Raw genomic sequence first — 12,818 nt, 5'->3', positions numbered from 1 at the left:
TCTGTAATGTACACATTCGTGCATTTAGTCATTCAACAAACATTTATTGAGGGTCTAACCTGCATTTTAGGCATAGAACTAAGCACTGGGGATACCAGGTAGAAAGTTTCCCTGATTTTAAGGAGACAAGTGTGTCAATGCTTGATTGTATAATATATTATCTACTAAAGTGTGATTGCTGCCGTTAACAAAGATAAGCCTAAGGGAGTTACCTCTGTGTTTTCCCAACATTTTCTTTTGACTCTTCTCTCCCTTGGCACCTTTTACTCCTTTAAATGCCAGTTCAAATGACAGTGCCATGTGTGAAATAGATTTAAAGCAGCTCTCTCCACTTTCCCAACCCTACTTCTGCATTCTCTATACACTCTGCATAAAGCTCCGTTAGTGCTCAGAGCAACCATGCTGCAGTCCTATGGGATAATCTACCTTTCTGTCCCTTCCACTGACTTGTCTGCTCTTCTAGGCATGAGACCCATTGAAATCATTTTATATGCTGAGCACTTAGTACAGTACCTGTCACAACTCAATAACAGGTTTTGATTGATTGAACAAATTAATGCAGAGTAAATTCGTGGGGGAAGAAAGTGGAATGGAGCCCAAAGAGGAAGATGATGTAATATTCCAGGTGTGAGAGGCTGAGAATCTAAATCAAACTGAGAGTAGAGAAAGCTGAGAGACATGCCAAGAGCAGACCAAAAGAACTTGGCAATACAAAGGAAATAATGAATGATGATAATTAGGAGGTCAATGAAAAAGATTTGTGAAGAAGAAAACTAGAATGCAGGGGTTTAAAGAAAGAAAACAAAGGATAGTAAGGATAAAATAGAAGAAATGAGCATATAATATCTAAGATGTTTACAACTCTAAAATAAAGGATTAAAAAAAGAAAGATGCTACAGGAGACAGGAGAACAAAGCTGTTTATCAAGACAATGGGTGGATGGGGACAAGAATCATTCCAAAAGATACAGGGAAGGAATTGTTGGGTAGGGGCAGGGAAAGGTGGAGATTAAGGATGCTTAGAGATAAGGGCGAACCAGTGGTACAAGATCTCACAGGTGGTATGCAAAAAGACTAGATTAGCCTCCCTTGAATTTTCCTGGATTCGGATGATACGATGATTTCTTTAGAAAAGAAGTTGTGAAAAGCATTTTCATATGTTGTATGTACCTAAACACATCTTTCCTTCTTTGTTGTAATATAACAACACTAAGTGTAATAAGCACTTAGTTTGAGCCAAGTTCTGCTTTTACTGCTTTACATTTATTAACTAATGTAATCCTTACTAGTAGCATTCCAATTTTACTGAAGCTCAGAGAGATAAAACAGTATAACTACAGAACTAGTAAGTGGTATTGCAGGGAGCTAGACACAGACAAACTGACTTTTGAAGGCATTTTCTTAACCACTGGCTTTGCAAACTCTCAAATAAGATTTATCAATGACACAATGAACAATTAGATTTGGTGGGAAACTCCTTAATTCTTGTTTCTGAAAACTAAATAGCCCTATTCTAAACCCTTTCATTTCACACAAAAAACCATAAATGAAGATTTTCTATTCTGTTAGTAAGCCCTATCATTTTCCTGCTTTTTTATTTTGCCATTATATAATTAAAATTTCTTCCAAGGGCAGAACAAAATGAGCACTAAAGCTAAGTATATATTTAATTCTTCCTAATAACTGCAAGTCTATTTTTAACATGGAATATGACAAACTCAAAATGCCATCTTGAATTTTAAATTTAAGTTGTAACATGGCCTTAACACAATTTAGCTGTTTCTTATCATAAATCACTGTTCGTTTCCTAATAATCACAACCATATTCAATTTTACTATTATCTATAATTTGAACAATAAAGCAAAAATAATGTTCCTCTGGCCCTACCCCCATGATACTTGGTGGTATGGTAATTTTCTTTCTTTTATGTCTTATTTGCTAAAATATGTAATTAAACAGGAATTAAGGATCATAAGTACTTTCAGTTTTAAAATAACAGGCACCTAAAAGGTTATGTGAATCACTTTTTGTATAATGATTTCTTCTCTTTTATTTAGTCATTATTAACAATTTTGCTCAATGGGAACCATTTGCTAAGGCTGTAAGATAGGAGAGTTCACTAGCTGCTTTCAAACATGTTCTTTGGTGACCTCAAACTAAGAAGCTCATTTACATTTTTTCATTCATTAAGGTATTTATTTAAAACTCTAAGATATTTCCAAATGACTTTTAGTAGTCAAACACTTCTTTTTTCCAAATAGATTCTCACATGGCAGCCAAACCATGTAAAACATACATTTTACTAGGACATAGCTATTTCATAGGTTCAAATTTATATTTTTTCTTATTGTAAATCTATCAATTATAATGCAATACAAATGTGATCAACCTAATGTTAACACTTGGCAAATCTGTATTTGGCCGTTCGTATTTCACTAGAGATTTCAAGCTTAAACCAAATAGTCATGCACCATCTGAATTGTCCCTCTTTATACAGTATAAAAATTTCTTTTCTAAATACACATAATTAAGCCCAGAAGACATCATACCTGTGTCCTGTGCTTGCAATTACAATGTTATCTCCTGGTTTCCATGTTACTGCCTCTTGTAAAATTAAAATTTTTTCCCCTGCCTTTGCAGTATGAGCCAAGCGAGTCCAGATCACAGGAACAGGCACACCTAGAACCAACATACACACTGAGTATTTCTTTACATGTGTTTGATTGGTTATTGAGAACTTTATGCATTTTAATCTTTTCCTAAATTGAATCAATGTTGGAAAGGTTCATTTTACCTTAGCATTTCATACATTTCTTCAAAAAGAAATATGTAGAATGCTTGCTTTATAAAAGTAACAATTGTGTTTGTAATGACATGTATATGACTATAAAACTTTTCAAAAATATTCTTCTGCAATGATATACCCTATTTATAACCATCTTTTTTTTTTTAAAGGGACACAATGTAAATGGGGTGTGATAATGCTGTCAAAATGAGCGAAGTCTATTGTCTTTGTCATTATTGATAGGAATTTGTTAAACTAATAATCTAGAGTCAAATGTAGACTTTTCTAAGAAATTACATAGTATATATATTGAGCCCCATGTACGACTTTTATAATAAGGTATCACATTTATGGTATTCTAAATTTATAAAAGGGATAGATTATTGCAATGTAGAAGACTTCAATATTAAAAAGATTCACACCATGCTTTCTTTAAATAGTGTGTTGCCCTGGTACCTCAAACATGATCAAAATCATTTTTGCTTGCTGACAAGGTTCTAGGATATAGTTACAGAAATCCACAACTATAAATCTCTTGTTATATTTTAGAGAGGCCCCATTTTCAGATACGAATATAAGAAATTACATTCTTCTGCTTCTAGACTTAGTCTTTTTATATAGATAAATAAATAAAGTAAACAGGCAATTACAGACAGGTACTATGGTTAGTGTAAAATGAAACGAGAAGAGCCTGGAGGCTCATGAAAGGGGGAAGAGGAGGAATGTAGAAAAGACCCAGAAATGCTTTCGCAAGTGTGACCTTGGTTCTGAGTTTTTTTGTTTTTGTTTTTGTTTTGAGACAGAGTCTCACTGTGTCGCCCAGGCTGGACGGCAGTGGCATGATCTCAGCTCACTGCAAGCTCTGCCTCCCGGGTTCACGCCATTCTCCTGCTTCAGCCTCCCGAGTAGCCAGGACTACAGGTGCCCTCCACCACGCCCAGCTAATTTTTTTTTTTGTATTTTTCGTAGAGACGGAGTTTCACCGTGTTAGCCAGGATGGTCTCGACTCCTGACCTCATGATCCACCCGCCTCGGCCTCCCAAAGTGCTGGGATTACAGGCGTCAGCCACTGCACCGGCCTGTTTTTTTTTGTTTGTTTGTTTTGTTTTTTTGAGACAGAGACTCACTCTGGCACCCAGCCTGGAGCGCAGTGGTGTGATCTTGGCTCACTGCAGCCACCACCTCCTGGGTTCAAGCGATTCTCCTGCCTCAGCCTCCTAAGTAGCTGGGCTTACAGGTGTGTACCACCATGCCTGGCTAAATTTTGTATTTTTAGTAGAGACAGGGTTATGCCATGTTGGCCAGGCTGGTATCGAACTCCTGGCCTTAGGTGATCCACCCGCTTTGGCCTCCCCAAGTGCTGGGATTACAGGCCTGGCCTGGTTCTGAGTCTTGATGTCTGGGCTAGCCTGGCTTGGATGTGAGAAAGAAGGAAGGGGTAAAGAGGGGATATCTAAAGACATGAGAAGCCTAACACGCTTTCACTTTATCACAGGATAAATTATAATTATCACAGGATAATTATCCCTGGTGTCCTGGTGAGTCTTCCTCTACCAACTCCCTTAGCCACTTGGCCACAGTACCGTGCAGATCCAGGATTCCCTCCCGCACAGCCAGTGTTTTGGCACCATAGACAGGGAGCTCAGGAGATCGCAGGTGCCCATGCAAGGTAATGACAGCCTTGTGTTGGAATGGGGATGTCTCTGTCCCAATCTGCAAAAGATGTCACAAATGCCATTCAGAAAATTAAAACTCCAAATCCACAATTCTAATCACACAAAAGTAGTTCTTTTCTATCTTCTCTTCTCTTTTGAGAATTAATTGCTCAGTTCATATCTTTCTTTTGAAAAATAAATCTTTAATTTTCTAGTCAGCCAAATAAACTATGCCAGACCTTTGAAAGGTATACTGATTGACTTTAGCCACATCTCAGAGTTAATTCTTTCCTGTTCTATTTTAAATTCTGCTCTATGGGAATATACTACTATCTTCCCATTAAAAACACAATATTCTGGGAAACTTTTCTCCTTGCATAAAGGATTTTATACCAATAACAGAGACCTAAACAAAGATAAACTCAGGAGAGGTTGGTATAATTAACTATCCATTTTACACATAGTATTTAAGAAAATGAATGGAGAGAGGTTAGAAATGAACATGTATTATGTTCTTTTGAATACCTGAAGAATGCCTCCATCTGTAATTAGAATATTTTCTGCCTGGAGTTCAATGTCAGCTTCATCAAATATTAGAGTTCCACCTATGAATCATATAATTTTGAAATACATCACAAGGAAAAATCTTGTTAAAAGTTACCTACTAAATTATTCATTACAATTTAACATAATAATTATTAAATTCTACATTAAATTAAAATTTAATTCCTCATTCATGTTCTGCTATTGTTATGCATATAACTTCACTTCAGTTCTTTGGCAACATAAAAGCATAAAAACTCTAGACAAAACCGTGGGAGTTTACAGAAAATCAAATTCCAGGGAAGATTATTTTCCCTTGAACATTGGGAAAGTAGCTTATTTTAGATGCTACTAAATAGCTCAGCTATGCAAACTAGTTCTATAAACACAGCACCTCAAAATATAAATTAAGAACAAAAGCAATTAAAGAAAAGCATATTTATAAAAACCATTATAATGTCAACATTAGCTCTGAACTTTTATCCATTAATTTGCACTCTCAACAGCTATAGCCTGATTAGCATTATTAAAGATCATACCAAGATACACTTTTATGAGACTAGTATAAATTTGTAAATTTGTAAGTATTAAAATTTTATTTGTCCAAAGGTCCAATATTTAATAACTTCAAAAACCTGAAACTTTTCTATTTTCCCAGAAGTTAAAAATAGTACAATAACAATGCAGTAATCTTCTGGTGGCTAAGCCTGTTATGGCAAAGTTTGTGCACTAAATCCTCAAGCAGTCTACTCTTACCAATTAATGATTCTTTTACATGCAATTATCACAGTTGTGGTTACTTAGTTTTCCATAGTAAAAAATAAAACACAGCAGCAGAGACAACCCCAGGCAACAACAGAAACAGGTTCACAGGCAAAGGTGAAAATCACAACTTGTCTTCCAAAGGGAGTCAAGGTGATCATTTAGGATAGACGTGAACAAATCCCTATGACTTTTTAACTCCTGGGACCCACTACATCAGTGTTTTTCAAAGTGGAAAATACCTTTTTTGTTGTGATCCAGTGAAAGTGCGTGGGCATGCTCACATCTCCCCACATTGTTATTGAACCAAAAGTTTCATAAAACAACATTTAGCTTTAAAAGGTACTTACCCATATGCATGCAATCTATTCTGATGCTTTCTATCCTATTTAATTTTTAAAATGCTGGCTGCAACACATTAAATAATACCATAACCACAAATGGATTGTAATACTCAATTTAAAAAGCCCAGGACTACACTGTGTATTAAAAAGATTATGGAACTACGGATGTTCATAATTGTAGATTTTGATTAAATTAGTTTCACAGAAATATTTCTCAGGCAGAGTCTAATGAACAGATATTCAGAAATTTACCCTGAATAAGCAACATTTTCAAAATAGGGGTGCTTTGATCCAGCAGAATGGTCTGTCCTTTTGTAATAACAACAAGAGACCCTTCTTCTGGGGGAGATTTTCCCCCCCATGAGAAATTGGAGGACCAGGCATCAACATAAAGAAAGCCAGCATTATCCTGTAATAGAATATAAGAGACCTTAAAATTTAGGGATTTTACCAGAGTTTTTCATTCAATTTTTCAAAAAGCATTTTATTACAATATAAATATATTTATATTATATAGTAAATATATATAAACAATAAGCATTTTATTAATAATAAAATCTAACCTACTTAAAATGTGTTATAATTGCCTCTTGGTTTATTTCACAATAATGATCAAGTTTAAAAAATCTATTACCAATTACCCCACAACTCAGAAAAATCAAAAATCTTAAATAATAAAAATTTTAGGAAAAGCAACAAAAAATGTAAGCTACTTTAAATTTATTATTGTCACAGCTCAGTTATTTTTTTGGAGACATTAAAGTAAAACACCAATTATCAATTAGCCCACCTCCCATAATGTTAGCTTTCTATTGCTGTGATTACTATACTCAACAGCACTATTACCAGTTTCGCCATGCCGACACCTCTGATGTGGACACGAACTGGAGCCCACCCTGATAGAGTATGGGCATCTGTTACGCAGATGATGTGTGTCTTGTTGGAATACTCAACATCACATTTGGCTTCAGCTATGGTGATATGAACATCCTCTATATTTTCACTGTAAAAAAGAGGGAAAACATAACATGTATGTTTTTCTCAAATTTCTAGATCATGCTGTCAAACCCTTTTATTCCTATGTATTATTGCAAAAAAAAAGACCTCATTCTATCAGCCACCAAAGTGCAGACTGATGCTTTTTTTCAATATTAAGACTTCGAAATATTTATTGAAAAAAAGTAAACAAAGAGGTTAAGAGTCCAGAGAATAGGACTGTAACTAGCAGGTGTTCCAGTGTTGGGGAAAGAAACAGTGATTGTTGTTGTTATTCAGTGATTCTATGTTGATCTCCCAACAGGTACTTTTAAAAGAGATTTTCAAGGATCACTTGGCCATGTGACATTTTCATCATGTTTGTGGACTTTAGAACTTAACTTCCAGGTAAAAATGCAAGTTCAAGGTAATCATAACTGCTTGAGGAGTTACAATGAACTTCTATGGTGTTTGTGATCTGGTGTTTTGACTTCAGCCTTCCCCACCTGAATAATGATGAAAATGCAGTACACAAATTTGAGCCAAATAATGAGTATGTTTAAGAAAAAGAAACTTGACCAATTACAGTAGAATAGAACAGCTGTATGGAAAGATGTTTCTTTGATCCAATGAAGCAGATCATGGCTGGAGATAAGATGATGGGGAAAGCACAAGAAGAAGGTGATTTATATTTGTGATGCTATATCCAGGATTGGGGGCAACTTGTCTAACCTGTTTAATCTGTCTTCTAACCATAAAACGAGGTAAAAACATCTCAGGAAGTAAGACAGGACTTCTCTGTGGGTAGGCAGGTGGTTGCCACAAAATAAATACTCAATAAATGTTAGCAATTAGTACTATTTTTGCCTTAAGCTTAAGTTACGAGCATATAGGTACACATTGCATGACTGTATTTCTGCACTGTCCGGGCATAGGAGAAAGCAGGCATAATGGCTCAGGTCTGGAAATGCACAATGATGGGTATTTGTGTGGAGACAGTACCTGAATCCTGATCCCATGACTGTCAGTCTGGTGCCCCCTGCTGTACTGCCTCTCTTAGGAGATACTGCAGTGATGAGTGGAGTCAGTGACACTGTGTACGTAAACGGAGTCATGGACTGTGACAAATCTTTCCCATTAACCACACTCACTTCACAGGCTTGCTCAGCCCCCGTGCCTATGAAAGGAGGATCAGACTGAATGCACTTCTGCCATCAGGCCCTGATTCATTTCCAAAACCTCCAAACATTTTCAATAACATCTTCCTTTTCACACAATCATCTTCCTTTTCCAATAGACCTAGGCTACATGTGAATAATAGTGGCCTCTAGCAATAGCCAAAAACATTACAAAGTTCATGCTCATTATCAACAGAAGAAAAAGCCCTTCGACCCTCCCGGGGAGACTCTTCCTGTAGAACATTCTACAAACTTGCCAGCTTAGTTTTCCAATTCTAGAGGATCCAACTTTGTAAATTAGAACAGGAAGGAGGGAAGAACTGCTTAAAGGCAGGCACACTGATGACAGCAAGGAGTGACAGCTGAAGGCAAGGTCAGAGACAAGGACTACAGAAACCTGATGCAAAAACCTAATGAGAAGATGCAGAGCCAGTGTTAAGACAAACAACCTAAAACCTTGACAAGTCTCGAAGCATTGCTACATATTTTTTTTAATCAGGATTAAACTCTGGTGTGGAAATGATAAATAAGCTCAGTCATAAAAATATTGCATTTTTCAATATTCTTTGTTAAGGAAGTCAGAGAAAGAAGCAACAGTATTTAGAAAAGCTTCACAAATTTCGTTAATGTTTTAAAAAATGTGTTCACATAAAACATATCCTTTATTCTTCTAGAATATTCACATTATTTAAATATCTTCTTAAATTTTGTTAAGTAATAACTAAGATTTGTTGTCCAAAGTACCAAATATTTAATCTTCACAACAATCCGTTGAATTAGAGTTGATAATATCTCCATTTAATAGGTGGAGAAACTGAAGCAGAGAGAAGTTACTTGGCTAGGGTTACACAGTAAGTAACAAAATTGAGATTCAGGGACTCCTCAGAGCCCAGGCTCTTAACCATTAACTAAAAATAAACAAGTAAGAATAAGAATAATAGCAAATTACATATGGTTCTAGACATCATTCTATCCACTTTATGTACATTAACTTATTAAACCTGACAATAATCCAGTAGACTACTGTGATTCATCTCACTTTATAGTTGAAAAAACTGAGGCATAGAGAGGTTAAATAACTTATTCAATGACACAGGTAGGGTTTGAGTTTAGCAATTCACTAACGGTATTGACACTCATAGCCATTAATGAAACTCCTATCTTTAACGGAAGCCTAATACTCTAATGGGAACTAAAAATGTGTTCTCCATTTGGTATGCTCAATAAACTAAGAACCATCAGTTTATACCAGAAACTGAAAAGCTGCAATTTATTACAAACAATTCCATCTGCAATTTATGAACCTCAACCGTCATGTAAATCTAGAAAATGTCCTGAAGAAATTGCTTAGAATAAGGACCCTCATAAAGTGATTTAATTACTCCAAGGAATCCAAGAACTTGAAAAAAGAAATTAACTGATCTTTATAAAATTAACTAGTTCTCAAAGACTGCCATTATTTTTTCTGACAACTTACCATTACTAGATGGAATTTCACATAATAATGTTGTGTAATCAGAACTAAGCCTGTCAATTGCACATTCTGAGCCACAAACTAATATAATTGAATTTTGTGGATTAAATCCGGTGCCTGTCACAGTCATGGTTTGACCCCCACCAAAGCTCCCTAGTGAAGACAAATAAAAAGGAAAAACAAAGCTAATTAAAATAAAACCTCTTCTGTGTACGTATTTTTTACCTTTATTTTAAATGTTAAAAGTAAGTTACATTAAATGAAGTTTTTTAAAACTGAAATTATAGTGCATTATTCTATTAATGCAACTGAATCTCTTTTGACTGTAGTGTTTTTAAATCTTCACTGAGTAAGTGTCATATCTGGTAATTTATTTGAACTATTTCGAGGAACTAAAATTTTATTTAAAAGAGATGTCACAAAGGATTTCAGAGTAGGCAAAACATAGACTATGCAATTACTATTTTAATTATAAGTAGATTGGTTTATTTATATTTTCTTAAGGTTTTTAACCAAAAAATTTTTTAAATAAAAAGATACTAATTTATATAGAAATAATTACATACCAGTGATGTCTAAACATGATTTAAGAAAAATTTTCACGTATAACTGTCATTTTAAGTAGGATTAAGTTTTAGGTAAATTAATCATACATCACTAAGAAATCTAAGGTATTATATTTTAAAGTTTAGCATTTTGAAATAAATCATTATACATTTACATGCTTATTTATTTGCTACATAAAGAAAAATATTTGTATTGTGCTATAAGAACTGGAAATTTTCACGGTGAAACCCCGTCTCTACTAAAAATACAAAAAATAATTAGTCAGGCATGGTGGCGGGTGCCTGTAGTCCCAGCTACTCGGGAGGCTGAGGCAGGAGAATGGCGTGAACCCGGGAGGCAGAGCTTGCAGTGAGCCAAGATCGCGCCACTGCACTACAACCTGGGCGACAGAGCGAGACTCCGTCTCAAAAAAAAAAAAAACCTAGAAATTTTATGTGTTTGAGTAACATTATTTTCTAAATAAGGTTTCTAAATAAGTATTTACTGAAACAAAATATCTGCAGGTTCCTGCACACTTATGACTACCTTGGCTTGGATTAATATTTTGAATATTAAGCGGGTACTCAAATACAACTGTGGACACAGCTGAGCCTTTTGTCTTATGATGCATCATAACAGGAAATGTGCCCCCAGCATGATCTCCCACGATGCACTGCAACACACTGTCATTGGCCATGGTTACATTACACTGAATGTTATTTATCACCACTGAGATTTCCAAGATCTCAAAGCCAAAGTTGGATCCAGTGATCTCAATTTCAGTTCCTGGTGGACCTTAAAAAAAAAAAAGCACACAATATAAATATATCTAACTATTAATACACATGCATTTAAAGATATACCTCTTTACTTTTACAAATAAAAGAATACCCTGTGTTTTAAAACTAATATAAATATTAACAATACATGCTATGTCATACAATACATTTTGACTACAATATGCCCTACAGTCTACTGTATATTAATTATAAGTGATTTATCTCAATGTTTATTATTTTTCCAGCCCTTTTGTCCATTCTACTGAGTTGTAAGTTACTAATTCATGCTAATAGAGAATAGAGGAGGAGAAAAGAGCAGGTCTAGAGTTAGGAAGTATGAATGTCTGAGCATACCTAATACTTTAAGGATTAGGCTTACTATCTTTATTTTTGGTACCTTCCTTCCTGACATTAGCAACTCTTTTGAGGAGAGACTATATTTTTCTTAATTCAAACGTTTTTGATAGGTATGACTTGGTAAACAAATTATGATATGTAAGTGAGTGTAAGATAGTAAATACAGAAAAAAGGAATTAATTTAAAGACTTGTAGGTGAATGTTGATGTTAATGCCTTGAATGAGTGCACATAGAACAAAGAATTAGATTCTGGCTGTTCTCTTGCTTCCCTCTTTTGACAAACGTACATCGAGGGCATTAAACATGTAGAATTTTTCATAGGTTGTTCAAATGAATATCCACATACCTAAATTTTAAATGAAAATTCGTCAACATAACTTTTTACTTGCCCTCAAGTAGTAGTTTGATTTTAATTCAAGTGTTAATAGTAAAGAATTACCATATAATTGACCATAGTGAGGATTGCTTAAATATAAATAATTATTTTATTTTAAACATGAGAGATACTAAAGAGATATTTCATGTTAGGAAAGTTTTTGTTTGTTCGTTTGTTTGTTTTGGAGATGGAGTCTCACTCTGTCATCCAGGCTGGAGTGCAGTGGTGCAATCTCAGCTCACTGCAAATTCTGCCTCCCGGATTCAAGTGATTCTCCTGCGTCAGCCTCCTGAGTAGCTGGGACTACAGGCGCATGCCACCACACACGGCTAATTTTTTGTATTTTAGTAGAGACGGGGTTTCACCATGTTGCCCAGGCTGATTTTGAACTCCTGAGCTCAGGCAATCCAGCAGCCTCGGCCTCCCAAAGTGCTAGGATTACAGGCGTGAGCCACCGCACCTGGACGGAATAGTTTTAAGATACAATCTAAAGAAAGTTGTATAGGTCTTAACATTTAATTTTGCTTAACATTTTGCCTTTCAAATGGAACAGTGTTGTTCTCAGTGTGCTCTGTCACCTGACTCTTCAGCAAATAAAACAGCTCAGTTCTCACATCTGCAAGTCTCTTATACCTTTGAATACATTGTTTTGAAAAAAAAAAAAAAAAAAACATTCAAAGGCAGAGATGGGAAGAGACACAGTCCATGGAAATAAGAAACATATGCCATTATTTGCAATGATTACAACCATATGGGAAAAGAAATATGCCATTGCTATTGTTCACATCTTTCAAAATGAGCAAAGTTGACATATTAAAGAAGATTTCGACAGCAAACTCCTTGAAGGCAGAAAATACTACTTACTCAAACCTGATACATTTCCCTGTGATGTAACCTAAAAAAGACTTTTCTAAAAGGTTAACATTTAATGAGTTCTTCATTAAATGTACTATTCTAAGTTACATTATATGAATAAACTTCTTTAACTTTATAATGTATGTATCTGCATAAATAAGGAAATTGATGCTTAAAAAACTTGTCCA

The 12,818-nt window shown here is 35.0% G+C and overlaps 1 protein-coding gene across 1 annotated transcript in view; it reads right to left on the bottom strand.

Moving 5' to 3' along the window:
- PKHD1L1 (PKHD1 like 1) overlaps positions 1-12,818 on the bottom strand; it is a 163,575-nt gene that overhangs the window by 72,980 nt on the left and 77,777 nt on the right. The window contains exons 39-46 of the mRNA XM_003256116.4: positions 10,809-11,057; positions 9,720-9,869; positions 8,067-8,241; positions 6,936-7,092; positions 6,342-6,498; positions 4,966-5,045; positions 4,369-4,498; positions 2,550-2,679 (exon numbers count right to left, since the gene is read on the bottom strand). Of these exons, the coding sequence (XP_003256164.2) occupies positions 2,550-2,679; positions 4,369-4,498; positions 4,966-5,045; positions 6,342-6,498; positions 6,936-7,092; positions 8,067-8,241; positions 9,720-9,869; positions 10,809-11,057 (1,228 nt within the window). The remainder of the gene's footprint in view (positions 1-2,549; positions 2,680-4,368; positions 4,499-4,965; positions 5,046-6,341; positions 6,499-6,935; positions 7,093-8,066; positions 8,242-9,719; positions 9,870-10,808; positions 11,058-12,818) is intronic.

Source organism: Nomascus leucogenys, chromosome 16 (assembly GCF_006542625.1).
Source record: "Nomascus leucogenys isolate Asia chromosome 16, Asia_NLE_v1, whole genome shotgun sequence".
NCBI lineage: Eukaryota > Metazoa > Chordata > Mammalia > Primates > Hylobatidae > Nomascus > Nomascus leucogenys.
The sequence above is the reverse complement of the archived record's forward strand: the minus strand, read 5'-3'. Positions and strand labels throughout refer to the sequence as shown.